Below are 16,300 nucleotides of genomic sequence, written 5' to 3'. Positions count from 1 at the left end.
ACTGGGGTTTCTGTTTGCTGTTTCTGTGTATTTCTGTTGCATGCCATGTATTAGGTATTAGCTTTCAGTCATAAGCTATAAGTACAAAGTACAGAGCAGCTGTAATTGATAAGAAAGTGAGGGGTAGACCCATTTAAACTCAACTGACTCACATTTTCATTAGCTTAACCGCGTTAGCCACATTTTTAGGCTGACATAAATCTTTATAACATAAACTGATGCATACAATCAGTCAATCAATGTAAGTGATATGAAATGAAATTAAGTTCATAATTTAAACTTTATTTGTTGGCAATGGGCATTTGGTTTTGTAGCAAGTATTAGAAACGTGAATATTGTGTTTTAAGGAAGAAAAAACATGCATTATTATTTTTTATATATATATAATTGATTTTTGTTTCATATTGGTGGGTGTTTGATTCAACTGGAAGTCCTAGCTTGCCCACCTTATTTATTTACCACTATATCACTGCATGACACACACTCGAATGGACGCGTGAAGCATACAAACCATCCAAATATGTACAGGTGTTAATATCACATGCAGCACATTTTCATCAGGCAGTATGGTGAACAGCTATGGCAGACAGACAGCACAGGAGAGTGGAGAGCAGGCAGAAAGCAGAGGACAGTTAACACAGCGCTGGTATGCCTGCTGGGTTAATGTTTACTCTCAGGACGAGCAGCTTGTTATGGCCCTGTCGTCTCCCCGGACTGAGCAGTCAGCTGCTGCCTCCGGTTTCTAGGAATTCATCTAAAATGGTGAGTGCAGACGGGCTCGGGTGGGCAGACTTTCGGCATTAGCATACTGATAAGCATCTTATCTGTTAGTAGCAGGTTAACACACTGTGCAAGAGGTCGCTGTGAGTGATCCACAGACAAGAACAGTAGTTGTTGTGGGCTGTTATTAGTAGTTACAGCCCCGTTCTTTGTCGTGTGAGGGAAAGTTACGCCAAACGCCATTCAAAAATCTGTCAGTTTAATGTTGACATTGCGTATCGGCAAACGTACATACTTGGTAGAGCATGACTTAAGATCCTTCCGGAGATATTATGAGCCAGTCTTCAATTCGGCGTACATATGAATCACCAGACAGCAATAACTTGTAAAATTTATCAACGTATAGGATTGGTTCGCCTATCTCCTTCCACCAAAACACAGTGATTTTGGCTTCAGTTCGGGAGTATCAACCACTTCCTAAAGTTGAAGGATTTAAAATAAAGCGCTGCTTTGTGGGTTGTATACATGCCGAATTAAACAGTGGCTTGTAACAACTCAGAAAAGGGCTTGAGTCATATTGTAGAGTTTGTAAGTTTGCCAATAAGCAAGGCAACGTTAAACTGCCAGATTTTTGAATGGCTTTTTTTTTTTTTTGACTGACTTCGTAGTCCACATGGGAAGTTTTGGCTCAACAAATTTCTGTCGTTATATACCTAAAATGTACAGATCACATGAGGAGTGAAGTAATCTTCACCTAGTCATTTGATAACACTGCTGCCTTATTTACACCATTATTAGTGTCAGACTGCCACCTTGTGGACACAGCGCTTATAGCACCCAGGTAACTGCTAAAATAAAGGTGACATCTGAATAAATGAGGGGCCTCTAGACTGTGTTATCCCTTATCGTGCTTAGGGGCATGGATAAAATGGGAGGCAGGCCTATTTTACCACAATCCTGGCTTCCAATTCCATCAAGAAAAATAAGTTATCATATTCAGTGTAATTTTGGTTAAAGTGGCTAAACCAAGAAGTCTGAGTTGAAGTGATGTTGGCAAGGAAAAGTGGGACCAAAATATGCACATACTTATAATCCATGATATCTGTGCATTATTTTTAAATAAGTGATAATATTAAGTAATACGTATCTCCCTGTTCTACCATCTAAATAATGACAAAAAAAAATATTGTTCATGTGTTCAAGGGTAAATAAACACATGATAAACACTTATACCGTTTTAGAAACTATGACAAGAACAGTCAGACAATTTTGTGTGTGTGTGTGTGTATGTGTATATGTGTGTGTGTGTGCGTGCGTGTATGTGTGTGTATCCGTTTGTCTCCAGGCCTCAGACTCCCATTGGCTTTCCCCGGCAGACCGGGAGCAGCTGCTGATGGAGCTGAGGGCCACCGGCTGGGTGGAGGTGGAGGAGCGCGACGCCATCTACAAGGAGCTTCACTTCAAAAGCTTTAATCAGGTGTGTGTGTATGTGTGTGTGTTCTTGTTCTTCTGTCCTTGTGAAAATCCAGTTTAAGTTTCAGACCTTTGGAATTAGGAGATTTTTGTCAAGTGAGGATGTTTCTTACTTATTCAAGGTTAGTTTAGGGCTAGGACTTGGATTTAAGGATTAGGTTAAAATTAGGTTTACGTGTAGATGAGGGTAAGGGTTGAGGTTAAAGTTAGGTGCATCTGATTCACTGTCTGTCTGTCTTTCTAAATCTCTGTCTCAATCAATCAAGTACACCTATGCATACAGTATATACACACCAGAGATGTGTCCAAGTCAACTTTGCTCGAGTCCCAAGTCAGTCTCAAGTCTTGAGGCACAAGTCCCAAGTCAGTCTCAAGTCTTGAGGCACAAGTCTCAAGTCAAGTCCCAAATCTAAATGTGTATTACAAAGTTAAGTCCAAGTCAAGTCCATGTCATTAATATCAAGTCTCAAGTCTAAATGTAGAACAGCAAGTCAAGTCAGAACAAATCAAGAGTCCAGTATCAATTTAATATCTTAAAGAAAACTAAATATCTAGGACTTTTCAATGCAATATGGTTTTAATAGGATAAAAACTTGGCAAGAGCATCATGAGTTTGATTTCTATAATCAGTTTGAACTTCAATGAATTCAATCATTCCATACAAATTCAGAAAACAGAATTCGTCTGGTGGAACAAAATCTCATCAAATCTCATCACTTTCAATCTAAGTCATTTACACAAACACAAGATCTTTTGTCAAGACTTTAGAAACCTTTTCAAGTCATCAAAGTACAAGTCAAAGTCAAGTCCCAAGTCACCAGAACCCAAGTCAAGTCAAGTCTCAAGTCTTCTCTTCATGCATCAAGTCAAGTCTCAAGCAATTAAAACTGTGACTCGAGTCTGACTTGAATCCAGGTCATGTGACTCGAGTCCCGGCCTCTGGTACACACACACATACAAAGCAGGCCGTCATTTAAAAGACAAGCTCTGTTTATCCAATTCACCTGTCTGGTGAAAGAAAGAAAGAAAGGAAGAAATATTTCAAAAAGACAGCAACACACACTAGGGGTGGTTTTAGTTTCCACATTTAATAATATTGGAATATTGGCATACTGACAATGCTGAAACAAAATGTCAGTCAAGCATGCATGTATTTGATCCATATGCATACACCACAGACTGCCATTTCAACCAAATGAGAGCTTGTTTTTATTTGATTAACCTGTTTCGTGAAAGAAAGAAAGATTTATTTCCAAAAAACACACACACACAGCATCAGTCTTTACAGTCTTTTTCCAACCTGCCAATAGACTCTATGATAAAATCCTGTTATTTCCTAGTTTTCGTAGCAGCAGATCTCTGTCTGCTTCTGGCTGCTGCTCTGGTCTTCGGGGGGCTGTTGTTCGCTGGCTGGAGATTTGTTTGATGGGGATCAGGATGCAGACCGCCAGACGCATGGCCGGCTCTGTAACCATCGGAAACGCACAAATTCATGTGTGTTTATATGCTGATTGGTTGCAGGTGTAGCAGGGGACACGTTCCCCTCTCTGCTTTCTGTGGTTTGATTTGGTTCCTGGATTTTGGTTCCTACCTCCCCGGGGAAGCATTGTTGAGTATTTAAAGGTTTTTGTGTGTGTGTGTGTGTGTGTGTGTGTGTGAGAGAGAAACTTTTTTTGTGTGCATTGTTTTATTTGTTGGTCATAGATGTATGGGATGTGCATTGGGTTATGAATAGGACCGAGCATCCTGGTCACTTCACATGGAAGTCCTTGGAAAATGGGGAGATTGAAAGCCATAATAGGCCGGGTTTCTCCGTTTGAAGCTCCATGAACTATCAGACCTGGGTCAAACAGTATTTAAAAGCCTAGCGTTTGTTTTACCCCACTCGGAGTACCAGCTGGGTGGGGTTTATCACATTAGGACAGTTCAGATAGTGTCAGTCACGTTCCTGTTGTTGAAGTTGATGCCCCATGTCATTTATGCCAGTTGACATTAGGTGTGTGTGTATTCTGTGTATATTGTGATGGGTTTACCTGCAATATTTTGTCACAAGTTTATATACAGCACTTTTGCACTTGAGCACAGTGCACTTTTTATTTGGAGCGTGTGAAATGAAAAACAAAAGAAAACATTTTTTCTGCACCTCTGTGAAAAGGATTTTTTGTCCTGTTTTTCAGCAGAGTGCATTCTTTAGGATCTTCTTACTCCATGTGATGCACCATGCTTTAAGACCTGGATCATATAGTATTACAAACAATACTTAGCGTTTATTTTAACATGCTTGGAGTACCAGACGGGTGGGGTTTATCACATCAGGATAATTCAGGAAACTTGTCAATCACAGGAAGAATTGATTTACTACTACTGTCCTTTGACTGTCCATACAGAAGGGTTTCATTGACTTACATGGCAATCTGTACCAATCTGTTAGTCCAGGCGGGGGGAAAACAAACGCTAAGAATTATACGCAAATACTATTTGTTCCCTGGTCTGGCAGGTAGCCTACTACATCACCACAACTCTGTATTTGGCGAAGTAAACTGCAGCATCTCAAGGCCACTTAGCGGACTTCCTCTAATCCCGTCGTTAGTTGTTTTAGCCCCTAACATAGTCTGTTTTTACACTTCCCCGTGTTTGAAGTCGGGGGGCGAGCGCTGACCTCCCCCATCTGCTCCTCCTGGCTCTAAAGCCTCTCCTCTTACCCCGACACGTCAGGCCACATTACGCTGAAACACACCAGGCTGCCAGTTGGCAGCAATTGGGGTTTCGATCAGAATGATTTCTTTCACAAACAATCAAATTGGTTAAAATGTTTCATCTGGTTCACAAACCACTAACAACCCCATCATTCCTTCTGGTAGATGTGCGTTTCTTCCTTTTTTTTTTTGTTCTTGCCACCCTCCCTTCCCCATCTCTCTCTCTGTGTCTGTCTTTCTGTCTCTGTCTGTCTCTCATTCCCACTTTCTACCCCATGTTATTGGGGAATGAGCTCATGTTGTTCCAATTTGACGTGCTGGCAACTCTCTCTGTCTGTGTCTGTCTCTCTGTCCTCCTTTCTCCCTCTTTCTCTTTTATTCTCTCTCCAACATCCCCCATTTCTCCCATGCATTTTCCCAAACCTTGTAGCTCCTTTTTCATGGCTGTTCTTTAAGGGCTTTTACCAGAGGGGAACGGAGATGAGGAGCGACACGCTGGCTGATTTCCATTCGCCACTTATCTCCGAGTGATGGGCTTGAGGAAATCAGATCCCCCGGAGTTTATAATGAGAATAACAAATCCCCCTGTCTGTGAGTTGACACACTTCCCCTTGTGGTCTCTAGGGGGCGGTAGAGCTGTACCCATCGGCTGTGCAAAACCACAGTGGCAAACTGTGGAGTGGAGCTGAGTACACAAGGCACCATGCCACTCATAGCTGCAAATTAACTAAAAGGGAACATGACAGCTGGACTCGCTTTTTCAAGTTTATTTTTCTTTGATTACGGCAAGTGGAAAGTGTTGTGATGCTGTTGTAACCAGCGCGGTAATTTATCTGTGGCATGCGGGTATACAATGCGTTGTCATTGGCAGAAGTCTGAGGAGTAAATGTGAGTTATTTTCCTCGTCAAGTCCAGTAATATCTAATCGGGTTTGAGAGGTGAAATCCTCTTTCTGGAGTCGCTCTGGTTGACGAGAATCCATGCAATCATATGTGGAAACATCCGTGTGTTACAGGACTAGTTCTTTCTTTTATACTGTAAATTTTGGTTGGAATTGTGCATTTTTTTAAGTTGCAGTCATTGATACATCGGATTCAAAAATCATTGATGTTGTTTATGCATAGAGCTTTATGTTATGTATGTTTACAGATGACCATCTGCTTTACATTTGGGTGGATGAAGTGGAAACATTCATGTGACACGACTGAAATGGCTAGACTTAAGATGCAGTATGTATAGGAGAGGTGAGCTGTGCATGCTCAACTGTTTTGTTATGTTAGCTGAGGTTGACAACGATGGCATTCCGTCCTTCCCCACAAACATTCATTCATCCAGCAACAGGGAAAAAAAAATCCACTCAAAAGCTGCATTCAGTATGGAAAAAAATAATCAGATTCAACATTTTTCTGACGGTTATTCTCTTGAGTCTCTCTTGCAAAGTGAACAAACCTTTCCTTAACTGAGGGAGGAGGCACTTTCACCCAGGTAAACATTGCTGTCCAAAGTACACTGGAAGGTTTTTGCTTTTTGGTTAAACTGGGAAAGCAGGAGAACTGTTGAGGAGTTCAATGATTAGTTGTCTAGATGCTCATTGGTGACGTGAGGGACGGCTCGTCAACTGAGTTGTCCCACTCACCTAGTTAATTTAGTTAAGATAGAGTTAGGGGTCGACCTCTAATTATCTGAGGTGCAAGACTGTGCCACAGAAGTTAGATGAATAGTAAGGGCATGTCTTCGGGTGTAACAGTAATTGGCCACCATAGAGTTTGTCATGGAAACCAACAAAGCTGAAATATTTGACTCAAATCACACAAATAAAAATATGTTTTGTTGTGGTAAAGAATCAACAATTTTAGCCCCATGAGCCACATTTCCATGACATTATCAAACAATGAATGGCAGCTATCTAGTAGCTAGTAGTAGTCAAATTAGTATTCATGAATGTTATTTTGAATGGGAATATTCTATCTGCTCTGTGGTGTGTGTTCATATGGGGTTAAAGTTGTTTTACAGTTTGGGACATACTGTATACAAATTGTTTAGAGATGTTCCCTCATAAGCTTTCAGTGACTTCACTCTACATGTACAGTATATGAATACAATGAAGAAAAGGATTGAATGCATTTTATTGTCCTGACTGACTCACAAAATTATATTGTGGCTCAGTAAAAATGTATATTAAACCAGCTGTGGAAACCGTCTTGAACTGATATAAAGATATTTAGGTCTTGATTTCACATAATGAGGTGCAGGCAGTAGCAATGGACGACTATAGACCTATTTTTGGCGCTACATTTACACAGGTTTTCAAAGTAGATGCAGGCTGATGAATCATTTATCTAAGTTCAAAATGTTTGCTGGGAGAAAACATAGCGCACACCACACAAAAACAATGAGCGACACAGCAAACAACATTTACAAATTCACAACATTTACAGAAAAACTCGCACGAAAAACATGAATATGACAAAATATCTTGAGACAAACAACACGGCAAACTTGCGGTTCACCACGGAGGAGAACCGCATTACAAGCACCGGAAAAAGGTAGCGCTTTTACACAGCTTCTGGACTTAAGTTCCAATTTTAAGACTGAGGCAGCTGCTGCGATTCCTGAGGAGAACAGGCCATGTAAGTGCTGTGTTCAGATAGTTACCTCCGCTCCCTCAGGTCCATTCTAGGAGGCTGATCCCTCTTTTTATATTCCGTCAGGGACTCTCTCTCCACCAAATCTCCTCTCAAGCCTCTCCCTCTCGTTACGGGCCTTGCTCTGCTTGTGTTGAATAAGTTGTCCTACAACTAAAACTGAGCCCCCTGGATAAACCACACTCTCAAGGCCATCTCCCTTCTGCTACACACACACACACACACACACACACACACACACACACACACACACACCCAGGGGTATGTATGTGCTAGGGTTGGACTGATGTATCAGTTTGCCGACATTGGCTTTGCATTAAATATTGGATATCAGCCAATCATGTCGTTCACTGGCAGTTATAATGGAGGTTCCTCCTTGACCACAACCTGCAAAATCTGCAATGAAATTGTATTTTCTTTGCACATTTATGCATTTAATTGTTCAATTATGTTTTTTTGTAATTTAATTTTTCATTTAAATGTACTAATGTATCCCAGAGTTTCCCCTACCATTGAATAGGTGTGGTGGGTCTCCCTGCCTTAAAGAGTTTGTAACTAAAAGAATTTCATTCGTCTGGGTTTCAGTGCAGAGTTTAAGTGTCCCACGATGGACTAAATGCTGTATCAGGCTTTTCCACCCTGACAAGAATAAAATTTTGTGGGAAGCGCTGAATTTTTGTAATTTTATGGCAAGGAAATTGTCAAATTTAAAGAATAACAGCATTAAATATCAGCTATCGTCAACTTCAGTCTAAAAATATGGACCTTCAAAACTCGTCACGTATCGGTTGAACCCTAGTATGCACACACACACACGTACACACATGCACTCACACCATATCCTTTACTCAGAGCGAGAGGCCGGTTAATCGGCTCAGCGGTGTTCAGTTCCCACCTCCGTCTCCAAAATGGAACTTTCCCTGGGAACTGGAGGCGTCCTGCATTGATCTCATCTCGTGAAAATGGCTGCAGGGAAGCCGCGAGGTGTGGCGCCCAAGCGGAGGTGGTTAGATAATCTGGCTATCAGTCTTTGGGTAAGCCAAGATGGCCCTGACGTCTGCTGTCTTTTGACGAGCCCAATGTCTTTTTAAGCCCTGGCTGGTAACCCTGTAGTTAATGAGGGGTTTGCATAAGTTAGCCTTAACGCCATGCTTGAGCATTACATGACACTCCTCACATAAATAGGAGTTGACGCTGTTACACGTGATATTAGTTACTTTAATCCTGTTCACAGGGTGGCAGAGCGTGTATCACCTTTGTCAGAGTATCAAATTGAAGTTCGCCTCAACGTTGAGGATGTTAATTCGAGAAGATTAATACCGGCGACGTTGCACATGCCCGGCGAGACTCGCTCTGCTACATGAAAGAACTTCGGCGCTTGGCAGCTCTACTTGAGCATTAGTCGATATTTTGCTTTAAGTTACATGTCAACTTTGGAGGGAGAGCCTTCTCCGACCAACTGGAAGCGTCTGAAGTGTTGTTTGGGAAAGAAGAGAAACAAGACATAAGAGGTGTGGTCATCATCATCATCATCATCATCATCATCATCATCATCACCACCGTGCAATTCACAGCGTTCTTGCCTTTCACTGTGGAGGAGCGAAGGTTTTCCAGGAGGCTGACGCTGACGCTGGTGATGATGGGGCTCGCTGGATAATCATCGGGTAGTCATGGTGGCGTGTAATGTAGGAGAGCGGTTGCAGGAAGAGAATGCGTGCCTTTGCGTGTGTGTGTGTGTGTGTAGGTGCATACTGGTGTGTATGCTAAGGAGGTGTGCATGTATGTGTGTGTGTCAGAGGCTAGTAAGAGTAGGCACAATCTGCATGCACTTAGTCCTGGCAAGGCAGAGCAGGCGTTCCTAAGCCCCTGGACCGCGCGGCGGTGGAAAACCGATCTGTAAATAACAGACACATGTGTTTGAAACTGAGGCCTGTATTCCAGCCCTCGGCCGCAACGAGAGAGAGAACACCGCTCCGCTCCGACGTCAAATTGTCTCATCCAGTGTTATATGACAATCATGGCGTAATAGCGCCGAAATGGCCCCTCAAAAGCGGGTGCGCGGGGAAAAGGGGCGTAGCGGGGGTCCGCCGTTGGGTGTTTCTGATTATTTGAGATGGGGGTCTGCAAAATGTCATGTCAAATTATCTGAGTCTGACAGCTACAGCTTGTTGGGCCGGGCGCAGAGAGCGGCTGGCTGGCTGGCTGGCTGGCTGCGGGACGGATAGCCGACCGGCTGGCTGACCTGTCGGCTCGAGAAGTGTGGCCCATACAAAACAACAAGGTAAACAAAGTGGGGTGAGAGGGAGAGTCCTTGACCTCTGTTGACATTAGGTCTCAGCTGGGAGTTGAGGGTCGGTTTTATTTTCTTGTCTGGCCCAAGTGGAGGGTGTCGAGATGACCTACGGGTGACAGGCGAGCACAGCACCTCCACTCCGCAGCATTGTGTCCCGCTACTCTCCTTACTGCCCCCGAGGGACCACCTCAAACGAGAGTAGGGCGATGTAGGACGTGATTTTTCAGGTCTTTTCAGGATTTCAGGCTTTTTGGACATACAACTCTGATTCATTTCTACCAGGGGATTACCTCTTTCCTGCTTTTTACCCCCATTTTTTGTGTTCCTGAGCACATCCCAGACACATGAAGCATCTTTCTCAGGGTTTCTGTTCCATACAGGCTGAACTTGTCGTCTTCTGTTTCACATTCCGTTCTCTTCCACATAACATTCTGCTCTGCAGTTCATTTACACATCTGTGAGGTCTAAAGGCTGACACGTAATTTTGAGGTTTCATACATTAGGATGGTGAATGTGACACTTCTCTTTGTAAAAGCAGTGTGTCCTGCAATTTCTGTGTTCAGCACTTTGTAGTTACATAAAAAGTGTAGGCTAGGGTGGGGGTTCATTCACTCTCAATTCAGTCAAATTCAAAATGAAAATAAATGAAAATCAGAACCACAATTCTTTGGATAATGATGGAGCATTTGTTCTCAATCATCTCTAATAGGTTGAAAATGACAAACTCCTCATGCCATGAGTTGATTTTTGAAGAAAATGCACTTCCTGAATGAAACTGAATTATAATGATGCAGCTGTGGTGTAGGCTAGAAGTTACTTCTGCAAGTCTGAAAGATATCCCGATACAGATATGACTGCACATTTTTGCAGTCTTTTCAGTGGGTCTACAGCCATGTTGCTATTGGGATATTTGTTGCTGTGAAAAATAATATTCGGCTATAGAGTGGCAGGCATGTAGCCCGCCGATATTTGGAATGCCGACCAAAATCTTCAAATCTTGTCAAGAAATTAAAGGAGCAGTAAGCAATCTTTATCAACCTTAATTGGTGACAGTAGGAATTGCAATAACATGGTCAGAGAACTTGTCTCCTACACAAGTCTCTGGCACAGTCCCCCCCTCCCTACCCCTCCTGTTCCCTTGAATTACAGCGGCCTGACACAAACAATAAAGTCACATTTTCACAATAGAGACAAGCCATGTTGGTCGCTCGTAGCACCGTCCTTCATTGTTGAGCAGTTGGGAGGAGATTGGGAGTGTCTTGAAATACCAATGGATGGGAGTTTTTGTTGCAGTGCAGGTTTTGAAAGCTAGAACTCTCAGTACCTAGTGAAGTAATTGTTGAGTCATTGGTATTGATCAATAACCCGATCAACCATTTTGTGCTATAGGGCAGTAAAAGTCTTACTTACTGCCTCTTTAAGGTCTGGTGGGGGGAGGCATGGGGTTTTGAAAAGGGAAAAGTAGGAAGCCATTCTTTAGTGTTCACACACAATCCTTTTACCTGTCAGTCAATGTTTCTCGGCAGCAGATTAGCCTGAGCTCAGAGAGAGGACATGTTTGGACAACACCTGACATGACAGGCTGCTTCGCCGTCTCCATTAGAGCCAATGAGAGCTGAGAAAAAGCAGACCGTCTCAGCCTCCAAATTGGTGCCAGCGGGGTCAAGTTGCAGGAATATGCCAATTACTTAAATTGATCGGGAGACGGTTTCCTTGATAACCAATTTGATCAAGCTGCCGATCGTGTTACACGCGCCGCGCTGCACGGGCACCGAACAGGAGGTCTCCGAAATTGGTTACAATGCACTAAAAAGGCTCAACGCAATTTCCTCTCGGCGAGTAATTCTGTTTCGTCATGTCAGGTGGTGGACGGGCCGATGTAAACAATGGCGTTTCAGTTGATTTAATTAGGCAGGGAGGAAGTATTTAGGGGCTTAATTGAGATTGCAGTGGGAAATTGCTCTGAAATAGGTCTACCTGATTTTTTTTTTTCTTCACAGTCGGCATGACGAGGGATTTCACTCTCCTCTTTGTAGATAATTAGAATAACCATAATCACTCCCTGGATGGCCTGTGAATGGAGGGAGCCACATGCCGAACTGGAAATATGAAGAGTGTGTATGTTTGTGTGCGTGCGTGCGTGTGTGTGTGGGAGAATGCTCACATACACACATGCATTCAGGGGGGTTTTCTGCATGCACAGAAATGCCGTATTGTGTCACTGTCTCAGATGGCAGCATTGCTCCTTATGTTGTGGTGCTAAACGATGCTAAACGATTTACTGAATGTTTTACTTTTTATCGTCCCAAATTTATTGGTGATTCTCTTATTAGATCACTGCTTCAACCCCTTTTTTGTTACAGTGGCATTTATTATGATCAAAGTATTTATTGTCCTGAGATCCAGGTTTCTACCAGGGGAATTTTATGAAGTCAATTCATTTTGATTTAACTCAGTTTAAAATGTAAATTCACTTATTGATAGAGTTTTAATTCCTGTTTATGTATTTATAAATTGCATATCGTAACGTTTTTATGGTAAATGTTTTCCACTTTTTCAGTTTTTGAAGAAAATCCACTGATGTTGATTGTTTCTCCCTCCACCAGGCATTTGGCTTCATGTCACGTGTGGCCCTGCAAGCAGAGAAGCTGAACCATCATCCAGAATGGTTCAATGTTTATAATAAGGTAATAACTTTCTTCAGGTTATAGCCAAAAATCACACCTTATAATGGCGGTAACAGTTAATACACTTCAAGAGTCACTTCAAAAGTCACTCATGGTGCTGTGGTCGGTTTGGTATCCGCTACACACACACACCGAAATCACACTTTGTAGAGTCAAACAGCGTTAACATGAATGCGTCTTTTGAGTTACTGCCATATTTACAATGCTACGGTTGGTTTGATAACAAATTACACACACACCGAGATCAATCAGCCCCGGATAAAGTCAGATTTTTCATGTCAAACAATCCTCCCAGGCTCTGGAGAGCTCCCCTCCGTTCCACTCCAACGCCTGAAACACACTCCGTTAGTCAGAGCGACGAGGGGAGGCAGTAGCTTCAAGCTGTAATCCCATCGTTTTTCTTGTGAAAAGCTCTGCAAATATCTCTACCTCCCCCCCCCCCCCCCCCCACCGCCCCAACACACACACACTCTCTCTCACTCTTCTTTGCTTCAGAAATAAAGTAGTGGTTGATATGACAAACCCAGTCCCTGAAAATCTCTCAGCATTAGGCTGTAGCCACTGAGTTACTGTGTGGCGGACCCGGCTGCTCGGAGAGGAATGCTGCTCCTAATCCACTCTTTATTAAAGTGGCTGCAGGACGGTGCTGCAGGTCTCTGGGCCCCCGCAGCACTTTCCACCAGACACTTCAAAATAAATCCCACATTCACTGAGGTTCCCCCCTGGAGAAAATACATGTTCTATTCTATTATATTACTAATATTTTATTCATATTATGTACTGTTCTATTTGGTTCTGTTCTGTTGTATTGTGTTCTGTTACTATTATGTGCTCTAATATACTATTATGTACAGTTCTATTGGCTTTGGGGTAAATATGCAGATTGGAGTTTTACTTATACAAACATTTCTTAGGGGCAGAGCTGCTCTGGAGGCAGAAATAATCAGATTGGTTGAGTTAAACCTTAATGGGCGGAGCCAACATTTACAAACAAATTTCAGAGTGAAAGGTAGCTTGTTTATGGCTAAGTAAAGTTAGACTGAAGCCCACTGAAAAAGGCAAGAGGTAAGAGAGGAGGAAGCTAATAAGTTAGCTTGTTAGCCTAGCTGACCTCCCAAGTTCCAACCAGCCATACAAGCCTATAGCTATCTAGGTAAGCTAGTTAGCGAGCTGCTGACCTTCCAATATCATGAATACCATGGTCATGACTGAAAAAAGAAGTCATTACCATTTATATTTTGATCAGAGTTCCTTCTTTGCCAGTTGGCTAATTTGAGATTTAATTCAACCAAGTTGAAGTTATCTCTGCCTCCATAGCAGCTCTGCCTGTGAAAAATGTTATATGGTTTAACTAAAACTCAAATCTGCTCTAAATACAGCCTTCATTATCCTTTATTATGACTGACCTGAAGAATTTCTTGGTTTGTCCTTCCTTTGTGGTTATTTATTGATTGTGAACAATGCTCACTTTTCCATTTTCTGCACAGGTCCAGATCACATTGACTACACATGACTGTGGAGGACTGTCAAAGCGGGACATCAAAATGGCCAAGTTTATTGACAAAATTTCACTTACCATGTAATTTTTTTTATTTTTATTTTGTCCAGTTTTCCTAGTTTCCTTGCTTTCAGTTGACATTTTGTCAACGTTTCGAATGAAATCTGTGAAAGATGTTCTTTTTCGATTTAAAATATATTTTGTACAAGCTTGTGTCAGAATAAAGAATAGATCCTGAGAAAGTGCATACTCTCTGTATAATTGATTTACGGGTTGTAGCCCAGCGTGGGCTCTTTGAATTAGATGGAACTGTAACTCTGTAGACTAAGTTGCTCTGTGCTTTAGAATCAGAATTCCCTTGCTGAATGATTCTGGCAGATTCCATTTCATCGTGACGTCACTGTGCTTTTCTTATTTTCAAAAATGGACCTACAGTGGAGTTTAATTGTTCAACACTTATAAACTCCTTCTGATAGTTGCCAAGGATCCAGACGACACTTTTCCCTCTCAGTCCTCCACCAGACCACATGTTCTCCCTTTGGCCCCGGAGAACGGAGCAAAATGAGCAAGCGGGTCAAAGTCAGTAGGAGTGGATTTATTTGATTTACGATTTAGTAAAGGATGAGTCAGATAGGGCTGCCGTGACTTCCTGACTGGAGCGCCGTTGGGAGAAGATCAGCAAAAAGAGGAGAGTGTAATGAAGGCCAAGTCAGTAGGACTATTTTCATGTTGGCCTCCTATGTGGTGAATATTTTCTGTCTCTCTCTGATGCTTTGAACCATATCCTGGACAGGGAAGTGAACGCATAATGCTCTCCCCTCCCTCAACATCTATCCAGTTAAGTCTAGTCTGTGTGCCCTTGAGCAAGGCATTGAACATCTCACCTTCATACCTGAAGGTATCAAGTATGAATCTGTAACAGTGTCACTCAAAACGACTAAATTTGTTCAATCAACTTTCCCTGATCAATTAAAGGTTTAAAAAAATCCATTGTGCAAAGAGCTTCTTCTGCATAAAACCATACGCATCTCTGTTGACTATAGATATAATTCAAATATTTGTTTAAAGTTTTTATAGAAACATAGAGTCCAGTGCCGTGATAGAGCTTTATGAGAGTGACAAAAGAGCATTGAAGTAACAGATACAGTCCCAGAATTATTGGCCTCTCAACGAAGATGAGCCAAAATAGCTCCACATAAAAAGTAATGAGCTCTAATTTATGCTCTTGTTCAGAAAACAGTGTTTGATGGCTGCCATAAATATTGCCATCCTTGGCAGCAGCAACGCCGAGAAAGGCTTTTGCACAGTGACCTCTACAAGTATTTGGACAACAACACACTTTTTGGCCTCATTCTCTTATTTTGCATGTGAAATGACATGATGGCTATGAGGCTAAATTGCAGACTGTCAGCTTCAGTTTTATGTGTTTGTCAGATTGGGCAAACGGCTAAAAAACTAGAGTCATTTTTGTTTATGCGCCTCTATTTGAGGGTGCCTAAAAAATTTGGAGGGATTGAGGTTACATTCAATAAATTATTCATTTTTAGTATGTTGTCAGAAATTCTTGGTCTGCAGTGACTTCTAGATGTCTGAAACCCATAAGCATCATCAGACACTTGATATCTTATGTTGAGGTTCTTTCCAGCCTTTTTGCATTTTGTTGAATTGCTGTGAGAATTCAGCTGTGACTCCACTTGTCTCTGAGGCAGAATGCAATATGTGGTTAGGGAAAATAAAAAGTTAAGGAATGGGCTGCGTTACGATTTGGTAGGAAACTAGCAGTTTTTTCTCAATACTATTCTTTTTTGTACTTTATGAGGAAATTAATAGAGGAAAAAAATACTCTTGTGTACTTTAAGTGAATATTGTGAATAATGCTAGTATATGAAAATGTGGGAATGTGAACGAACAGAAAACAAGGGGCAGCCTAATTTCCAACATTTAAATTCTCACCTCAAATGATCATTAGGGCCATTATCAATAGATAGGCTACACCACAGAGTATCAGCCTCAATCACAAAGTGGGGCTGCAATAGAGACGGTGTACATTCACTCTATTTGCATTTATGGTCACTGGTGGGAAATCCTCTCCTCCCACAGGACATGCAAATCTAAATTTAAGAGCGAAATCCAAACTGTCTCCTAAACAGCAGTGAGCATCACAGACCGGCCGGTTGGTAAACATGAGTTAGCTGTGTGACGTTTACTGACGTCGCCTTACAGGATTTCTGGGTTTTGAAGTTCAACGTTTTCAAACAGTTGCCTCTCACTGTCATTTGGAGCTGCCA

The 16,300-nt window shown here is 42.0% G+C and overlaps 1 protein-coding gene across 1 annotated transcript; it reads left to right on the top strand.

The window, feature by feature from the left end:
* Positions 1-570: 570 nt before the first annotated feature.
* On the top strand, positions 571-14,969 carry LOC139664299 (pterin-4-alpha-carbinolamine dehydratase 2-like). Its single transcript, XM_071543086.1, has 4 exons — positions 571-762; positions 2,066-2,197; positions 12,434-12,514; positions 14,002-14,969. The coding sequence occupies exons 1-4, from the start codon at positions 649-651 to the stop codon at positions 14,095-14,097; spliced, it is 423 nt and encodes a 140-aa protein (XP_071399187.1). The 5' UTR covers positions 571-648; the 3' UTR covers positions 14,098-14,969.
* The last annotated feature ends 1,331 nt before the right edge of the window (positions 14,970-16,300 follow it).

This window comes from Centroberyx affinis, unplaced genomic scaffold, assembly GCF_046629955.1.
Source record: "Centroberyx affinis isolate AG114_WGS23_722 - 3 ecotype Tasmania unplaced genomic scaffold, CSIRO-AGI_Caff_v1 ptg004218l_1, whole genome shotgun sequence".
NCBI classification, from domain to species: domain Eukaryota; kingdom Metazoa; phylum Chordata; class Actinopteri; order Beryciformes; family Berycidae; genus Centroberyx; species Centroberyx affinis.
This window is presented reverse-complemented; position numbering and strand designations above follow the sequence as displayed.